Raw genomic sequence first — 14,132 nt, forward strand, 5'->3', positions numbered from 1 at the left:
GTTTTTTTTCAGTAATTATCGTTTTAATTTCGATGGACTAAATAGTTTTGCATAAATTTCTAGAAATTCTTTTCTATGGGAAACTTTGGAGTTCGATTAACCATAATTGATATCCAGTGGTTTTACGAACATTCATTAAAATTCCCATGATCGCTGTGAATCTAAATCTGAATCTTTTGGTTATCTGTTAAAGCTGCCTACACACACAAGAATCAAGAGGTAATACTAGCAACAAATATGCTTTTAGCCCCTGTACACGCCTATCAAATCGGCTTCGAATTTCAATTTGAAGTTTTTATGTAAATTTTTTCTTGCTGCTGTTGTTGTTGTTGTTGTTGTTGCTGTTGGTATTATGTATCGCATAAAAAGTTGACAATGTGTAGACAATGGATAGCTGGAGACCTGAGGCTATACACCATGTTGTTAGCACTTAGCCGGCTCTTAAATAGAAGTAGCAACTTCACTTCACTTTGGCATCGGCAACACTTTTTGGTCACAACTTTTCGAACACACACATAGAGCGACACTTTTTCAACATACTTTAAGCCATATTTCTTTTTGGATTTTTCCTTTTTATATTTCGAAGTAATTAAATTCAGCTGGGTTTTATTTTGGGCACAAACGGTAATTGACAGATCTGGCGCAAGATAACATGAACCCGACGGCGACCCGATCTCGAAATCGAGCTCCAACTCAAACTCCAACACGATTACGATCAATCGTATTTATGAAGTTAATATTAATGAAGATATTGCCGACACTGGCAACAGGTGTAAACCGTTCACGTTCGCTATCGTTCTCAGACTGAGCCGGAATTCCAGACATGGCCCAAAAGAGTGTGGCTTGCAGTTCGCTTACCATTTTGTGTGGATTGTATTTGATACGAGAGAGAGAGTTGACAGCTATATTCAAAGAGCGACTAAAAGTATGCAACACTTTAGACAACAATTGGAATTAAAAATGTGAGCTGATTTGGCAAACCAAAATTGATTCAGCTAATTGAAAAACTTTTAAGTTCTTTATTGTTTTAGTAATGAATCATCACTTCCTTATTTATATTTTGTATTTAATAACGTATTTCCCTTATTTTATTGATCATATTTGTGATTATTTAAATGGGAAAGAAAAAGTATCCATTCACATGATTTTTAAGACTAAAGAACTACTGGCTCTCTCTAGGTCTATAATGTTTCTGTAAATAGCTAATATTAAAATACTTAAAATAAACTTTGAAAACTTTGGTCAAATATTTTGATTAGAACTAAAACTATTTTTTTGAGAAGCCTAAAGGCATGCTATCAATTCCTTTGCACTACTTATTATGCATTAAAAGAATACTATATTTTCTGTTCTTATGTTTATCCCGTTTTGGATGCAATGGTTTAATATGTCTTAAAGTATTCGCTACGTAACAAGATAATGAAATTAAATAAAAACTGATTGAAACTAGAATCCATTTATGCTCTGCTAATCTACATATGTAGGTATATATTTAACAAATTAGAATTAAACGTTAATTCTAAGGGTTTTTTCGTTTAACAAAAATTTCGTATGTACATCAGAAAAGTATCGAATACAAAAATATAGATAAAAAGACTTTTAAATCTTACAAATTGCAATTTTCGATGATTGTCGAAACTCACATCTCCCATGTTTACCCAAATTTATGAATACCCTTTCTTTTTTCTATCTTTTATTCAGTTTAATCGTAAGTAACTTCTAATACTAACCTCTTTTATTAGCATGTTCTAATTTAGACAGTCTTTTATTTAATGACAATTCATTTATGTAGAGGATATTTACCATTATGATGGAAAACGTCATTAATATACATTTTGACAATCAAGTCAATCGTTGTGACCAACCAAGCGTATTACGTTTAATATATTTTGCATAAATAATCAAACAATAAAATACAATTGTTTTTGAATCGTCATGCCGTTTAGACGTATAATTATTTGTCTGCTGGTTTTTAGCTATGCGGTAAGTTGTCTTTTAAATAGCTTTTATATGAATGAAATTAATTAAAACAAAACATTTTTAAAGGATGCTGTAATTTGGAAATTCACCAATGCAGTTTGTCTAACCTACGACGAGCGCTATATAGTCAACAACTGTCGATTGAAGGCCATTAAGCGGGATAGAGTCGTCTTTAATTATAACGCCACCATGCTGGAAGCGGCCCATAAAGTTTCGGTGCATACAAAGGTTTTGAAGAAGGCCAATGGCTATAAGCCATGGATAATTGATTTCACTTTGGATTGCTGCCGTTTTCATAGGAAAAACTATAATCCATTTGTCATAATGATCTACAATATGTTTAAGGAATATTCAAATATCAATCACACGTGTCCCTTTGAGGTGAGTTGCCATTGAATTATTTATTTGATGTAGTTAATAATTGACTTTTTGAAGGGCACATTATTGATACGTGGCTTTTATTTGAAACCTGAACTAATGTTGTTACCCTGGCCAACGGGGGATTATCTAATGCAATTGATTTTTTATTTCAACAATCGATTAACACACGAAATGAAAATGTACTTTACATTTGTGGAAGACATAATAAGTAATAAAGAGAAGGGGAAATTTTGACGATGATAATAAGAGATGTACATTGTACATGTATGTGTGGTCAAGGCCGTGTTAGTTGGTCACGATCATTAAGCCGCAACTCTTAATGCGGTCTGTGGGCTAATTAGAAGTTAAATCTCAACGGAAATGCTTTGTCTTTTTTCTCTCAATACGCAACTTCGTTTTCTTCACTTTTTCCTAGGTGTTTCTTTTTTTTTTAATGATTTATGGAGCTCGGATGCGTGTGAAGCTCCCGAGGTGATGGGGCCGGCATCTCATATGCATCAAAGACACTTACCCTGGCCAAAAGATGCGTGTAATTGTTTGGGGTGCTATGTTGCTATTGCTTACCTGCAAATGAAAAGCAAAGAGAAAACTTCATTAATAGGCCCAAATGAATATGGATGTTTTTGGCTAGATGGGTGGCAGAGGTTGACGCTATCAGAAAATCAATTTGGCTAATTGCAAGCATAATGGCCTCGTTTGTTGGCACATTTCGTTAGACACCCTTCCCAAAAATTCCCTCCGAAACGGGAAAAAAACAAACCGAAATGGCATGAAATGGGCAGACAACTTTTTGACACGCAATCGTCGTTTATTAGTGGAAATAAAATAAGCCCCCAAAGTGTCATCAAATCAATGCAAAGCAGCAAACAGAAATCGAAGCCAAATGTTATAGATGATGGCTGAATGACAGGGCGGGCATGGGAGGAAAACTTTATCCAAGCAACATTTGGAACATTTAGATGTCCTCCCCAAGGGTAGGGCCAGGAATGGGCAATTTTGTTGGCCCATTAAAGGCCATAATAATGGGAAAAGTTAGAGTTCCAGAAGTTCGCAGGTGTGTCCTTATGCATGAAATAGTTTTCTTTTTCTTTTCTTGCCCTCCCTCGACTCATCGAAATCCATTTTCTATACCATTCGTTTCTTTTTCTCCCTGTTCTGTGCTAATAGATTTGCTATGTGTCTTAGTTTTTGCTTTGGCAGCCTAAGAGTATGCCACACATATTACGGATTAACCCTTAAGCATGCACTGGAAATTTAGCCCTTGCAACAAATAACTGGCAATTAATACCAAATCTCAAACATACTTAGTACTCTCAATGACTGAAACGACATTCTCGGCAACGTCACATAGATGGGAATACGTCTGCATATAGAGTGAATCGCGATAATACTTTTTCCCCCTCAATTTCTTCAGGACATATTCTTCGGGATTGTATTGTCTAAGTTTACGTAACCAGGGTTTAATCTCATCATCCTCTGAAGAGTCTTCTTGGCTTAATTTATTCGCTTCGTTGGCTTTTCGAGCATAGAATCGCGTCAATTCTGTTTTCAGAGAACTTTGTTCTATACTTAACATTATATCTTCCCATTCTTGAATCCCATTGGCAATACAGCCACGCACATAGATAAAACGCGAACGACTTTGTTCGGTATTATGACCAAAATGTTGGAATATTGCCTCACCAACATCGCCCATGCCGCATTTAAGAGTGTCCAACATTTTATTCAGTTTCTTGAAAGTGCTTTCTCTTTGTTCTGCTTCTGGCTGGCGAAGTATCATCTTTCTAATAGTCTCAAGTTGTAGATCCCAGACGGGCTCTCGGGGTTTCTTAAGTGTCTCATATAAGTTCTTTAGTTGCTCCAGATCGTCGAACCTTTCACAGTGATAGCCCTTATTTTCAGCATTGAAAATTTCCCGGTCATCGAAAACCCTTTGATATGGACAAATAACCTCTTGGGGCTGAATAATAGGTACTAGCGATGCCTGATGACTTGTCAGTTTATCCATTGCTTTCTTATTTGCCTTGTCAATCACTGAGTTAATTTGCCTATTGACTTTCTCAATATACTCACGGGCCGGTACACATTTGCCATGAAGTTTCACAACTACCGTATCACGTTTGATGCAAAAGATATTGGGAAAAATTCTCAAGTCCCAACGTTGCTTTTGCAATGAGCAACGACGGGGTTGATACATCACTTTGGTTACCCGAATATCTCCAGGAAAGAGGATGAAATGTTCTCGATCAAAGGTAAAACAATCGTTATTGGCAGCCAAGAAGCTAGCATTGCGTTTATAATACTCTGGACTTATCCAATGGCAACTGATGAGCTCGGTACCAATATTCTCCAGACGTAGAACTTCTTTCAACACACGCTCATAAGGTTCACATTCAAAATTTATTTCAAAAGAAACGGAACATGCGCTCTGTTTCTTACTATGGACGAAGACTTTGTCATTGATCTTGAGTCCCAGCCTAATTATGGGAGGCTTTTCCTCTTCCACATCTTGTTGCTCTTCCGCCTCTTGCATTTCACTAATGACACTCTCTTTGGTGCTGCTGCTTATGCTGTAGAGGGAAGAATGGGCCAATTTCTCGATGTCTTTTTCATCGTCATCTTCAAAAATAGGATCGAACACATTATTGCCCACTACTTGAAGATTTTCAACATCCGGATAGAAATTAAGTACACGTTTAAGATCCTTGCATTTCTTATCGAGACGTTCGCCCAACACCTTTGAGTTGATCCATTTATTTTTTTTGTTTCTCTCATTAGTACTGTGTATGTCGGTATAATCAAACCCAGGTCCCATTATCTCCTCCATGGTTGTCTTGGTCAGACCACTGATTTCTACAGTTTTTTTACCCTGCCGCTCGGCCTTTGGCAGTGTCTCCTCTAGCTGATGCACTTGCTGACAGGTTTCGGTGTCATAGTGCGACGGCAAAATGGAGGCTTTTTTTTCAGTTAGAGTCACTGGATTCATGCGATCAGCATAATCCATCAGACGTTGCACCATGCCCTTATCTCGTTGCTCTATCGTGGTGGGCATATTGAATAACATTTCATCTGGTCGTCGACCTAATTTTCGCTGTATCTTCCGTTGCATTTTGCTGCGATCTTGTAGTGTTTCATACCACAACTTTAGGCGATGATCCATTTTTGTGGATTCTTCCAAAACGCTGCTCATTGAACAAGCGCTACTTGAGAGATGAACCAGACCATTTGACTTGTCGAATATTTTATTGACAATATCATCAACCACTTGTTTACCATCTTGAAGGGTGACAGTTTTAAGGCCACAAGTCTGTTCGTATATCTCCTCTGTAGACGTGGAACTTAGGACCAAAGTATTCTCAGCTGATTCCACACTGTGTGTGGACTGCGCCGTTCTCATGGTGGTTAGAAATGAAATGAGTCGATCCCTGTATGCCATTGTGTTATAGTTTGCGTTTCAGTATCTTTAAAGTGTATATATTCCAATTCAAATTGTGTTTTCTGTGTGTTTGTGTTTTCCATTTTTATTACGCTGCCTTGGCATACTGTGTTCAGACCAATTCAGTGCTTTCAATTACGGAAACTATATCTTCAGCCAAATTACAGAGTACATTATACGAAAAAAGATATATAGATTGACGAAAATGATTTGAGTGACGTAATTCTTTTTCGACTTTTTTAACAAGAGCCTCATTGGTTGTCATTTCTTGGTCTGCCCTCTGAGATTGCAAACGTTGTTTGAGCAACAATTTCTCTAGTAAGCAGATTTTTTCCTCCCATATGTCCAAACCATTGCCTATCACACCACGAACATAGACAAATCTTGTGTGTTGACGTTCCCATAGACGAGCTTTGGTATCACCAGCCTTTAGAGTTTTAGTTCTGCCACGCAGTCGTCCAAGAAGATTTTGCAAGTCTTTGAAAAGCTGCAAACGTTCCGCCTTATCGTCATGTTGGCACACAAGGTTGATAAGCCAACGAACACTATAGTCCCATTTTGGGTATCTAGGGTATGGTTTAATGCGCTCATAAAACAGTTTGAGCTCCTCCATATCGTCAAATGTGGCACAATTAAACCCTTTATTCCGCTTATTGAAAGCTTCTCGCTCTTCCAAAGTTCGTTGATAAGGGTAGGAACAGGCCGAAGGTTCACTAATGATATTACTTATTTGCAGCTTGTCGAATGATAATTTTAAACTACTTTTCCGCACTTCCTGCAGGTAATCCAATGTGTAATCTAAGAGAAGTTTGGTGTACTCTGGCGATGGTGTGCAACGACCGTGCATATTAAGTGTAAGAGCGCAAGGACGATGACAGAAAATGCGGGGACGTGTCATCAGAAGCCATCTCTGTTTCACAATCGATACTTTGCGGGGACGAAAGAGTACTGAAACCTCACGGGTTTCACCAAAACGAAGTTGAAACGGAGATGTATCGAAAATGAACTCATCATCCAGCATTTCGAAAAGTGTACTGTTATAGGCAAAGAAGTCTGCCTGCATCCAACTAAAACGAATGGCTACACGACCAACATTCTCGATACGCATAACAGTACGCAAAATGTTCTCAAAGGGATTGCACACAAACATACGTTCCATATTGGGTGAAAACTCCGGTGATTGTGGCTTATAGGGCATCCCATTAATAAGTAGAGCGATGTCCAGGTTCTCTTCCAAAAACCTTGAACGATACGATCGAACTCCAATGCTTGTAGCTGTAGACATCTGACTGATCGTATCGTTCAAAGTTGGTGCCGTTTCCGTTGTCAAAGTGCTGCTGCTGATGGATTGACACGTTTCAAATTTGCCCGTTGGCCTAACATGGATACCCTTGCCCACTACCTCCAGATTGTTAGTATCGGGATAAAACTCAAGTACCCTTTTAATATTCGATAATTGCTCTTCCACATGATCCTCAAGAAGTTTGGATTGAAGCCATTTGCTTTTCACCACACTCTTTGCACTTTCAGTGCCCAGAAGTTCCGTAGCTGCTCGTCTAGGCAAGCCAACAATTTCGACAGCCTCCTTTCTATCAATTCTCTTAGCCTGATCCAATAGCCGTTTCATTTGTTCTTTGGAGGAATGTTCAATGCTGGTTGGATGATTAAAAAGCAATTCCTCCGGCTGTTTGCCAGTGGCCAGTCTTAGCTTTCTCTGCAATGCTCTTCGTTGCCGCAGCATCATTTTCCAGTACTTGAGACGCTGATCTACGTAACTTTCGCTCGAGGGTATACTCCGCTGTGGGGCAACCAACGACTCGGAATCATGTTGACCAAAGAGTTCATCGACAATGTCGTAGGCCAAGTTTTGTTCGCTTTGTTCTAGAAAATTTATTTGAGAAGCTGGCATAAATGGTTGACATGTTTTTGATTTTGTTTTTGACATTGCTGGTTTGTTTGCAGTGTTTATCAAACTGGCTGTGTAAAATGATTGAAGAGGACAAAAAAAGTGCTGGTAATTTGATATTTTTAATTCAAAATTAATCAGTTTGGCACAAACTCGGTGCTTTCAATAACGGATACAATATTTTCCGATATATTGCACAAATGGGTATAGGTTTGTATATAAAGTGCATCGCGAAAGTACTTGGATTTTTTCAATTTCTTCATAACAGTCGAGGAAACCTTTTCTTGATCCACATTTCCTTTGGCCAAAAAGGCAAATATCTTTTCTTGATCTATTTGAATAAATTTGTGCTGCAATCTTTCCTTGTCGTCGTCCTCATCGTCTTCCTCTTCTTCTACATCGTTTTCCTGCCGTTCATCTCCTTCTTGAAGCAGTCTCATGTAGTGTCGCTGTAGTTCCGGTTTGAAAAAGGATTCTTCGACAGTAAAAACAAGGTCCTCCCACTCTTCAATGCCATTGGAAATGACACCACGAACATAAATAAATCTAGTGCGTTGCTTTTGATCATTTAGCTGACAAACAATGTCCAGACTTGGACCACCACCCAACAATGTGGACAATAAGGTAGTGAATGCAGTAAACATATTTTCTCGATCTTCCACTTTTTCTAGCCGTAAGATAAACTCTTTGATGGTCTCCAGACGCAAATCCCAGTGAGGTTCCCGAGGCTTCTTCACCTGCTTATGCATATGTTTAAGTACCTCCAAGTCATCAAACCGTTTGCAATTATAGCCCGGATTTAAGGCATTGAACACCTCTCGCTCATCTAGGGTGCGATCATAGGGACAACAGGTCGGTGGAGGCACAGTGACCGGTATTAGAGAAGCTAACTGTGCTGTTAGCTGATTCATTTCGGCCGTGTTTGATTTGTGGATGAGAGTGGTCTGCAACTGCTTAAGCTTGGCCACATAATCTCTGGGTGGTGTACACTGACCATGGAAGCGCAAAAGAAGAGACTCTTGATTGCCACAGAAGATTCGCGGTTCCATTTTCAGTTTCCACAACTCCATTGCCATAGCGACTCTGCGCGGCTGATACATGACAATGAGATTGTATGTTTCGCCATGGGTTAGGCGAAAACCCTCCATGTCGAATAGAAACTCATTGTCCTCTGGCAGCAGCAGCGATCCACGATTGTAGTAGTAGACGCCCTGTGTCCAAGTGAAAGTTATTGTTTGCTTGCCAGTATTGGTCACTTGTAGTATATGCTTGACTTGCCTCTGAAAGGGATCACACGAAAACTTCGTTGCTATTTCGTAGCAATCGGAAAGAGATATATCGCCTGGTATAAATTCTTTGCCATTTATACGAAGTGCCAACTCTGGTACTTCAATGCAAGGCTCTGGCTCTCCGCTAGCTAGATCGTCCCAATCCTCGTACTGGCATTCCTCCAGACAGACTTTATCGCTGCTAGTACTTATTGTGTGCATGCTCGCCTCATCCAGCAAAATAATTGTAGGCTTTGGTGTGCTTATATTAATGTTTTTACCAACAACCTGAAGACCATCCAAATCAGGAAAGAATTCTAGAACTTTATGAATTTCGCAAAAACCTTTTTCCAGACGTTTATTCAGAACCTTCGACTGTTGCCATCCACGTGGCAGATCTCTACTAGCTGCCCCTCTGCCCAATAGCTCCTTTTTAGTAACATTCGGCAGGCCAACGATTTCGACTTGCTTATGACCATGACGTTCTGCCTTTGGCAAGGTTTCATCCACATCCTCAATGCACTCGCATGTGCAGGGATCCATAAACCCCTTTAGTTTGTCTTGCATTCTGCCTGCCAACTTGTCGGGCTTCATGCGATGGGCATAGTCCAACAGACGCTTCACAGTCTGCTCGTCGCGATGGTCCACAGTGACAGGACGGTTGAAGAGCACCTCATCGGGGCTTTTTTTGGCATGGGACTGAACACGTTTCTGCATTTCCTTTCGCTTTTCCAAGACCTCACGCCAATACCTGAGGCGTTTATCGACATAGGGCTCTGGTTCTAGGGTAACTTTTGCTGGCTTGCAGCAGACCTCCTCACAATCGCCTGATGTAAAATCTCCCCGTTGCTCGGCAAATATATCGCTCAAAATATCCTCCACTATGAGAGCGCTATACTGTGCCGCCCTTGGGCGGCATTTCTGTGGGACTTGGGCTATTCCATTTGAAGACGATGCTGTGGGTGAAATTAGATTTTTCAGGGTCATGTGCGAGGCGTATTTGCACATTGTGAACTCTCCAATCATATTAGGACGGTTCGGACAAGAATATGTAGAAGTATGCATTTTAAAAACTTTCGTTTGAAGTTAGGTATTTGTATAGAAACTTAAGGATGTTATAGACAAAAAAATATATTTATATATTTATATATTGTAACCATATATATATATTGACAGATATTTCAAATAATGTGAGACACTTAGCCATGACCAGTGCTCTCTATAATAGAAACAAGATTCTCAGCAGCATGGCAAAGTAGATCATATGTCTGCATATAAAGAGCATCCCTAAAGTATTTGCTTCCTTTGACTTTTTTTAGCACCTTCTCTGTATCAACATCCTTTGTCGATTCATTGGATAAGCTTGGGGCAACTTCTTCCATCAACTCATCTGTTTCTGGCTTTCGCTGTTTGACCAACTGCCGCTGATATTCATTCTTGAAGAACTGCTGTTCCAATCCCATGGCCATATTCTCCCACTCATCTATGGTGTTTTTTATTCCACCAGTCACATAAATTAAACAAGTACGATCCTTTTCTCTGCTGAACTCTAAAGTGTGAACTTCCGCCTGTTGCCCTGTTTTCATTGGCTCTAGCAGCTCGATAAAACGATTCTGCAGTGTTTGCCTTTGAATCAAGCCCTCTTGGCACATTATAAGTTTCTGCAGAGTTTCGATTTGAAAATCCCAATTCGGTTGACGAGGTTTCTTCATTAGGTCATAAAGCTCCTTGAGAGATTCCAAATCGCCATAGCGCTCGCATCTATATGAGGGATTTTGCGCATTGAATATCTCCAGTTCATTCAATGTTCGATTATAAGGACATTGTGGTCCAGAATTCTTCATTTCAGCTAGTGTAATAGCCATATCGGCCTGCTGAAGGGAAACTTTCGTTGCCATTTGATTTTCATAACTCTGGATTGGATGTCGTAAATGGTCATCCAGTCGCATTCTGTAAACCACAGGCATAGTGCATAGCCCCTGAACACGTATGATTAGGTATCGAGTCCCACAGAATGGAGACTGTGAGAGATATAGACACCACGACTGCTTGAATAGGCCGACACACTGGGGTCTAAACATGACGTCTATGTGGCGAATTTCACCCGCTTCCAGTGAAAAGTTACGATTGTCAAAGATGAACTCAAAGCTTTCCAGATTGGTGTCGATCACGGAACCCTTTTGGGCCCTCATTCTTCTCAATTGCCACATACCGCATAGCACCTTGGGCCCCAAATTCTCTATTTCCAGCAATGTCTTGACCACACGTTGATGCGGATCGCATTGAAGGGTTACTTGTATTTCGGCAAAAGCACGAGGTACCAACTCCCGAAAACTGTAAAGACAACCATTGATCTTCAGACCGCCCATAGTTAGATCAACCCCTGATGATTGTTCTGATGTCTCTGGCTGAAGTACGGGTTCTGGTGTTTTTTCCTCTGTATAAGGTTCATTGTCATTGTCGGTATCCGTTGATATTTCTTTTAAATTTTCCTCATAGCAAAAGGCTTTCTTCATCCGTTTAACAGTTGGTCGAGTCCATGTCGAAGTTACCTGAAGTTTATCCGTGTCTGGAGCAAATTCTAACACGCGCTTAATATCGTCTACGTTCTGCTTCAAATGTTCATCCAATGCGTTAGAAGCTGCCCATTTGCTCTCCTTGCCTGGCTTATTGCTGGCCAGCTCCATCTGTGTTACTTCCGGTAATCCCACAATCTCCAATTGCTGAGGCTTTGGCCTAGTGGCCACCAGTTCGTTGATCTCACGACACATTTCCAGATCACAGCGAGGCTTTAGCTTTGACATGCCAGACTTTAGGTTTCTTACTCTCGTTGGATTCTGACGATTGGCATTGTCAAGCACACGGAGAAGCATTTGCTTGTTCCTCTCATCGATAGTGGTCTGACGATTGAAGAGTACGTCCTCGGCTCTCTTTCCGGTGTGTCGTTGAATGCGTTGCTGGATTTTCTTACGCCTTTGCAATGTACGTTGCCAATTTACCAGACGAGGATCCGCAGTTGCTGGATCTACGGAATCAAACTCATTTGCATCAAAATCACAGAAGCTATCGCTCCTTTTGGCGTGGCAATTATCATTTTCAAAAACATTCTCTACAACAACATGGACAGCATCTTCGGCTACATAACGCGGTATTTCCGACGTCGGGAGATTTACATGTTCATGAATATCAAAGAAATTTTTGTAATTGTTTTTCGATCCCATAATTGTAGTGGATGAGTGGATTGTAGGAAATCTCGAATGCATTTTGATCGATTTGTCAATAATATCTATGTGTATGTGTGTGCGGGAGAATTTTTTTAGTTTTGTCGTTTTTATATTACATTTGTTTTCTATCTGTTCATCTCACTCCCAATATTAACAGAAAAAGAAAAGTTCCCATTGATGGTAAAGTCAAAGCAAACATAATTGTAATGCTTCCATGTGATAGGCCAATTGAGAGAAAATAAATGACTAAAGGTACGTAGGATTTATGAGCTCCAGTTTTTTGTCTTGCTAATTTGCTAACAATTTGAATTTGAATTTGAACTTGAAGTCGTGTGACAAGTCATCGTAATTTTCCAAAAACCTGCGCCTCAATTCCAATTGACGTGCCGCCTTCACACAATTCAAAATGTTGTTAATGTTGTGACTGGCACCGTCAACAACAACAGCAACAGCAACAACAACAAAAAGTGAAAGGGGAAGGAATCGCAGAAGTCGTCGTTGTCGTCGTCTTTGAAACTTACCTGAAATGGTAAGAAAAGGGAAAAGAGAAAATTGATTTATTTAGTCGGCATACACAAACAAAACTAACAGCAAATGGGTAAAAACTATTGGTTATTTATGTTAGTCGTTGGGCTCATTAATAATGTGATTTGCGGTTTTCTGGCAGGACATGTTTGATGTTTTCATGTGCTTGAGGCTTTTTGATGCGGTTAAATTGAGTTGCTTTAATGCTTTAATTTCGTCTACCCAGAATGAATACTTAAGTCTTTCTGCTAATTGTCTTTACAAAAAAAAAAAAAAAAACACTACAAAGGAAAGGGAATAGAATGAAATGGTTAACCAACTTCTTTTTCGCTTCTTTTCTTTTGTGTGTGTTTTGTAACTAAAACAAAGCCATATCAGTTACCCAAGAGTAACAAGTGTATCAAGTAATTTAGTCCCACAATTGAATCCTGTTGAGCACAAAAGCCCAACTTAACCACAAAAAAGGAAGCACGGCCCGTTGGCAATGGCAATGGCCATAGATGAAAACGGGATTACCAGAGGGAGCAGGTTAGCGGAATGAGATGAGCACTCCGGTGTGCGGAAATGCGTCGTCGCATTGTTAGCAATTTCAATACTCATCATTATTATGGTCTCAACTCTAGGGAGCTAAAGCCGAGATATGTACGTGCCTGAGAAATGCAATCAACATATTGTAATTCAGAAATGCATATTGAGAACGTGCAAAAGATACTCTTCAATGCAATGCGAAACTTTCGGGCTCTGCACTTAACGGCCGGGCGGACAAAAACAAAACGAGCCGGGAGACATTGTTGCTGCTGTTGCTGCTCTTGCTGGTTGCTGCCGGCTGCTGTTGCTTGCACTTGATAGAGCAACAGCAGAAATCTGGCAGCGTTTGCATTTTGATTCTCATTTCGCATGCACTCAAGTAACGCATTTATTATTTACCAGCCAGGCAACTCAATTCCGCAGACTCATTCTACGGCAGAGTTGTCAACAAAACAGACGAAGCAAACACACACACACTGAGACCGGGGGACGAAGACACTTGTAGGGGAGAGAGAGGAAGGTGGGTCTTGGAGACGGGGGATCATACTCCTTCCACTTGTAAGCAGCCAGCTGCTGCTTGTTGCATGCATACCACTTGGTGTTGACAGCAGCAACAGCAACAGAAACAGCAGCAACTCTCAGACGGCAACAGCAACTGCATCAGCAGCAACTCCAATGGCAACGACAACACCACCAACAACAATAACAACAACAACTGTTGGCTCACTTCGAGTGAGGATAGACAGATAAACCGACATCCACTTGTAGGGGGTAACCAAGTTTTGATCAACAACATGAAAAAATGCTTTCAATCAAATATGTTCAATTTGAGAAACTTTTAGCCTATATGTAATTGAAAAGAGAATTTCATAATCAAGCAAGCA

The 14,132-nt window shown here is 40.1% G+C and overlaps 5 protein-coding genes across 6 annotated transcripts in view; all 5 read right to left on the bottom strand.

Moving 5' to 3' along the window:
• Positions 1-14,132, bottom strand: part of LOC6640274 (protein prickle) — a 71,840-nt gene that overhangs the window by 30,094 nt on the left and 27,614 nt on the right. The gene's annotated exons all lie outside the window — the stretch shown is intronic.
• Positions 2,907-5,870, bottom strand: LOC6640273. The gene is made up of 2 exons (XM_002063152.3): positions 3,666-5,870; positions 2,907-2,925 (listed from the first exon to the last, which is right to left on the bottom strand). Exons 1-2 carry the CDS (start codon positions 5,795-5,797, stop codon positions 2,922-2,924), a joined length of 2,136 nt encoding a protein of 711 aa, XP_002063188.2. The 5' UTR covers positions 5,798-5,870; the 3' UTR covers positions 2,907-2,921.
• LOC6640272 lies at positions 5,896-7,742 on the bottom strand. Its single transcript, XM_023182140.2, has one exon. The coding sequence runs from the start codon at positions 7,740-7,742 to the stop codon at positions 5,910-5,912; it is 1,833 nt and encodes a 610-aa protein (XP_023037908.2). The 3' UTR covers positions 5,896-5,909.
• On the bottom strand, positions 7,807-10,095 carry LOC6640554. Its single transcript, XM_002063150.3, has one exon. It carries the CDS (start codon positions 10,034-10,036, stop codon positions 7,841-7,843), a length of 2,196 nt encoding a protein of 731 aa, XP_002063186.2. The 5' UTR covers positions 10,037-10,095; the 3' UTR covers positions 7,807-7,840.
• LOC111518354 lies at positions 10,102-12,305 on the bottom strand. Its single transcript, XM_023174752.2, has one exon. The coding sequence runs from the start codon at positions 12,232-12,234 to the stop codon at positions 10,171-10,173; it is 2,064 nt and encodes a 687-aa protein (XP_023030520.2). The 5' UTR covers positions 12,235-12,305; the 3' UTR covers positions 10,102-10,170.

The sequence above is a fragment of the Drosophila willistoni genome (genome assembly GCF_018902025.1).
Source record: "Drosophila willistoni isolate 14030-0811.24 chromosome 2L unlocalized genomic scaffold, UCI_dwil_1.1 Seg196, whole genome shotgun sequence".
Taxonomy (NCBI): Eukaryota; Metazoa; Arthropoda; class Insecta; order Diptera; family Drosophilidae; genus Drosophila; species Drosophila willistoni.

Coding starts and splice junctions, on each gene's coding strand:
- LOC6640273 (XM_002063152.3), bottom strand. CDS start 5,797: ATGGCATACAGGGATCGACTCATTTCATTTCTAACCACCATGAGAACG.
- LOC6640272 (XM_023182140.2), bottom strand. CDS start 7,742: ATGTCAAAAACAAAATCAAAAACATGTCAACCATTTATGCCAGCTTCT.
- LOC6640554 (XM_002063150.3), bottom strand. CDS start 10,036: ATGCATACTTCTACATATTCTTGTCCGAACCGTCCTAATATGATTGGA.
- LOC111518354 (XM_023174752.2), bottom strand. CDS start 12,234: ATGCATTCGAGATTTCCTACAATCCACTCATCCACTACAATTATGGGA.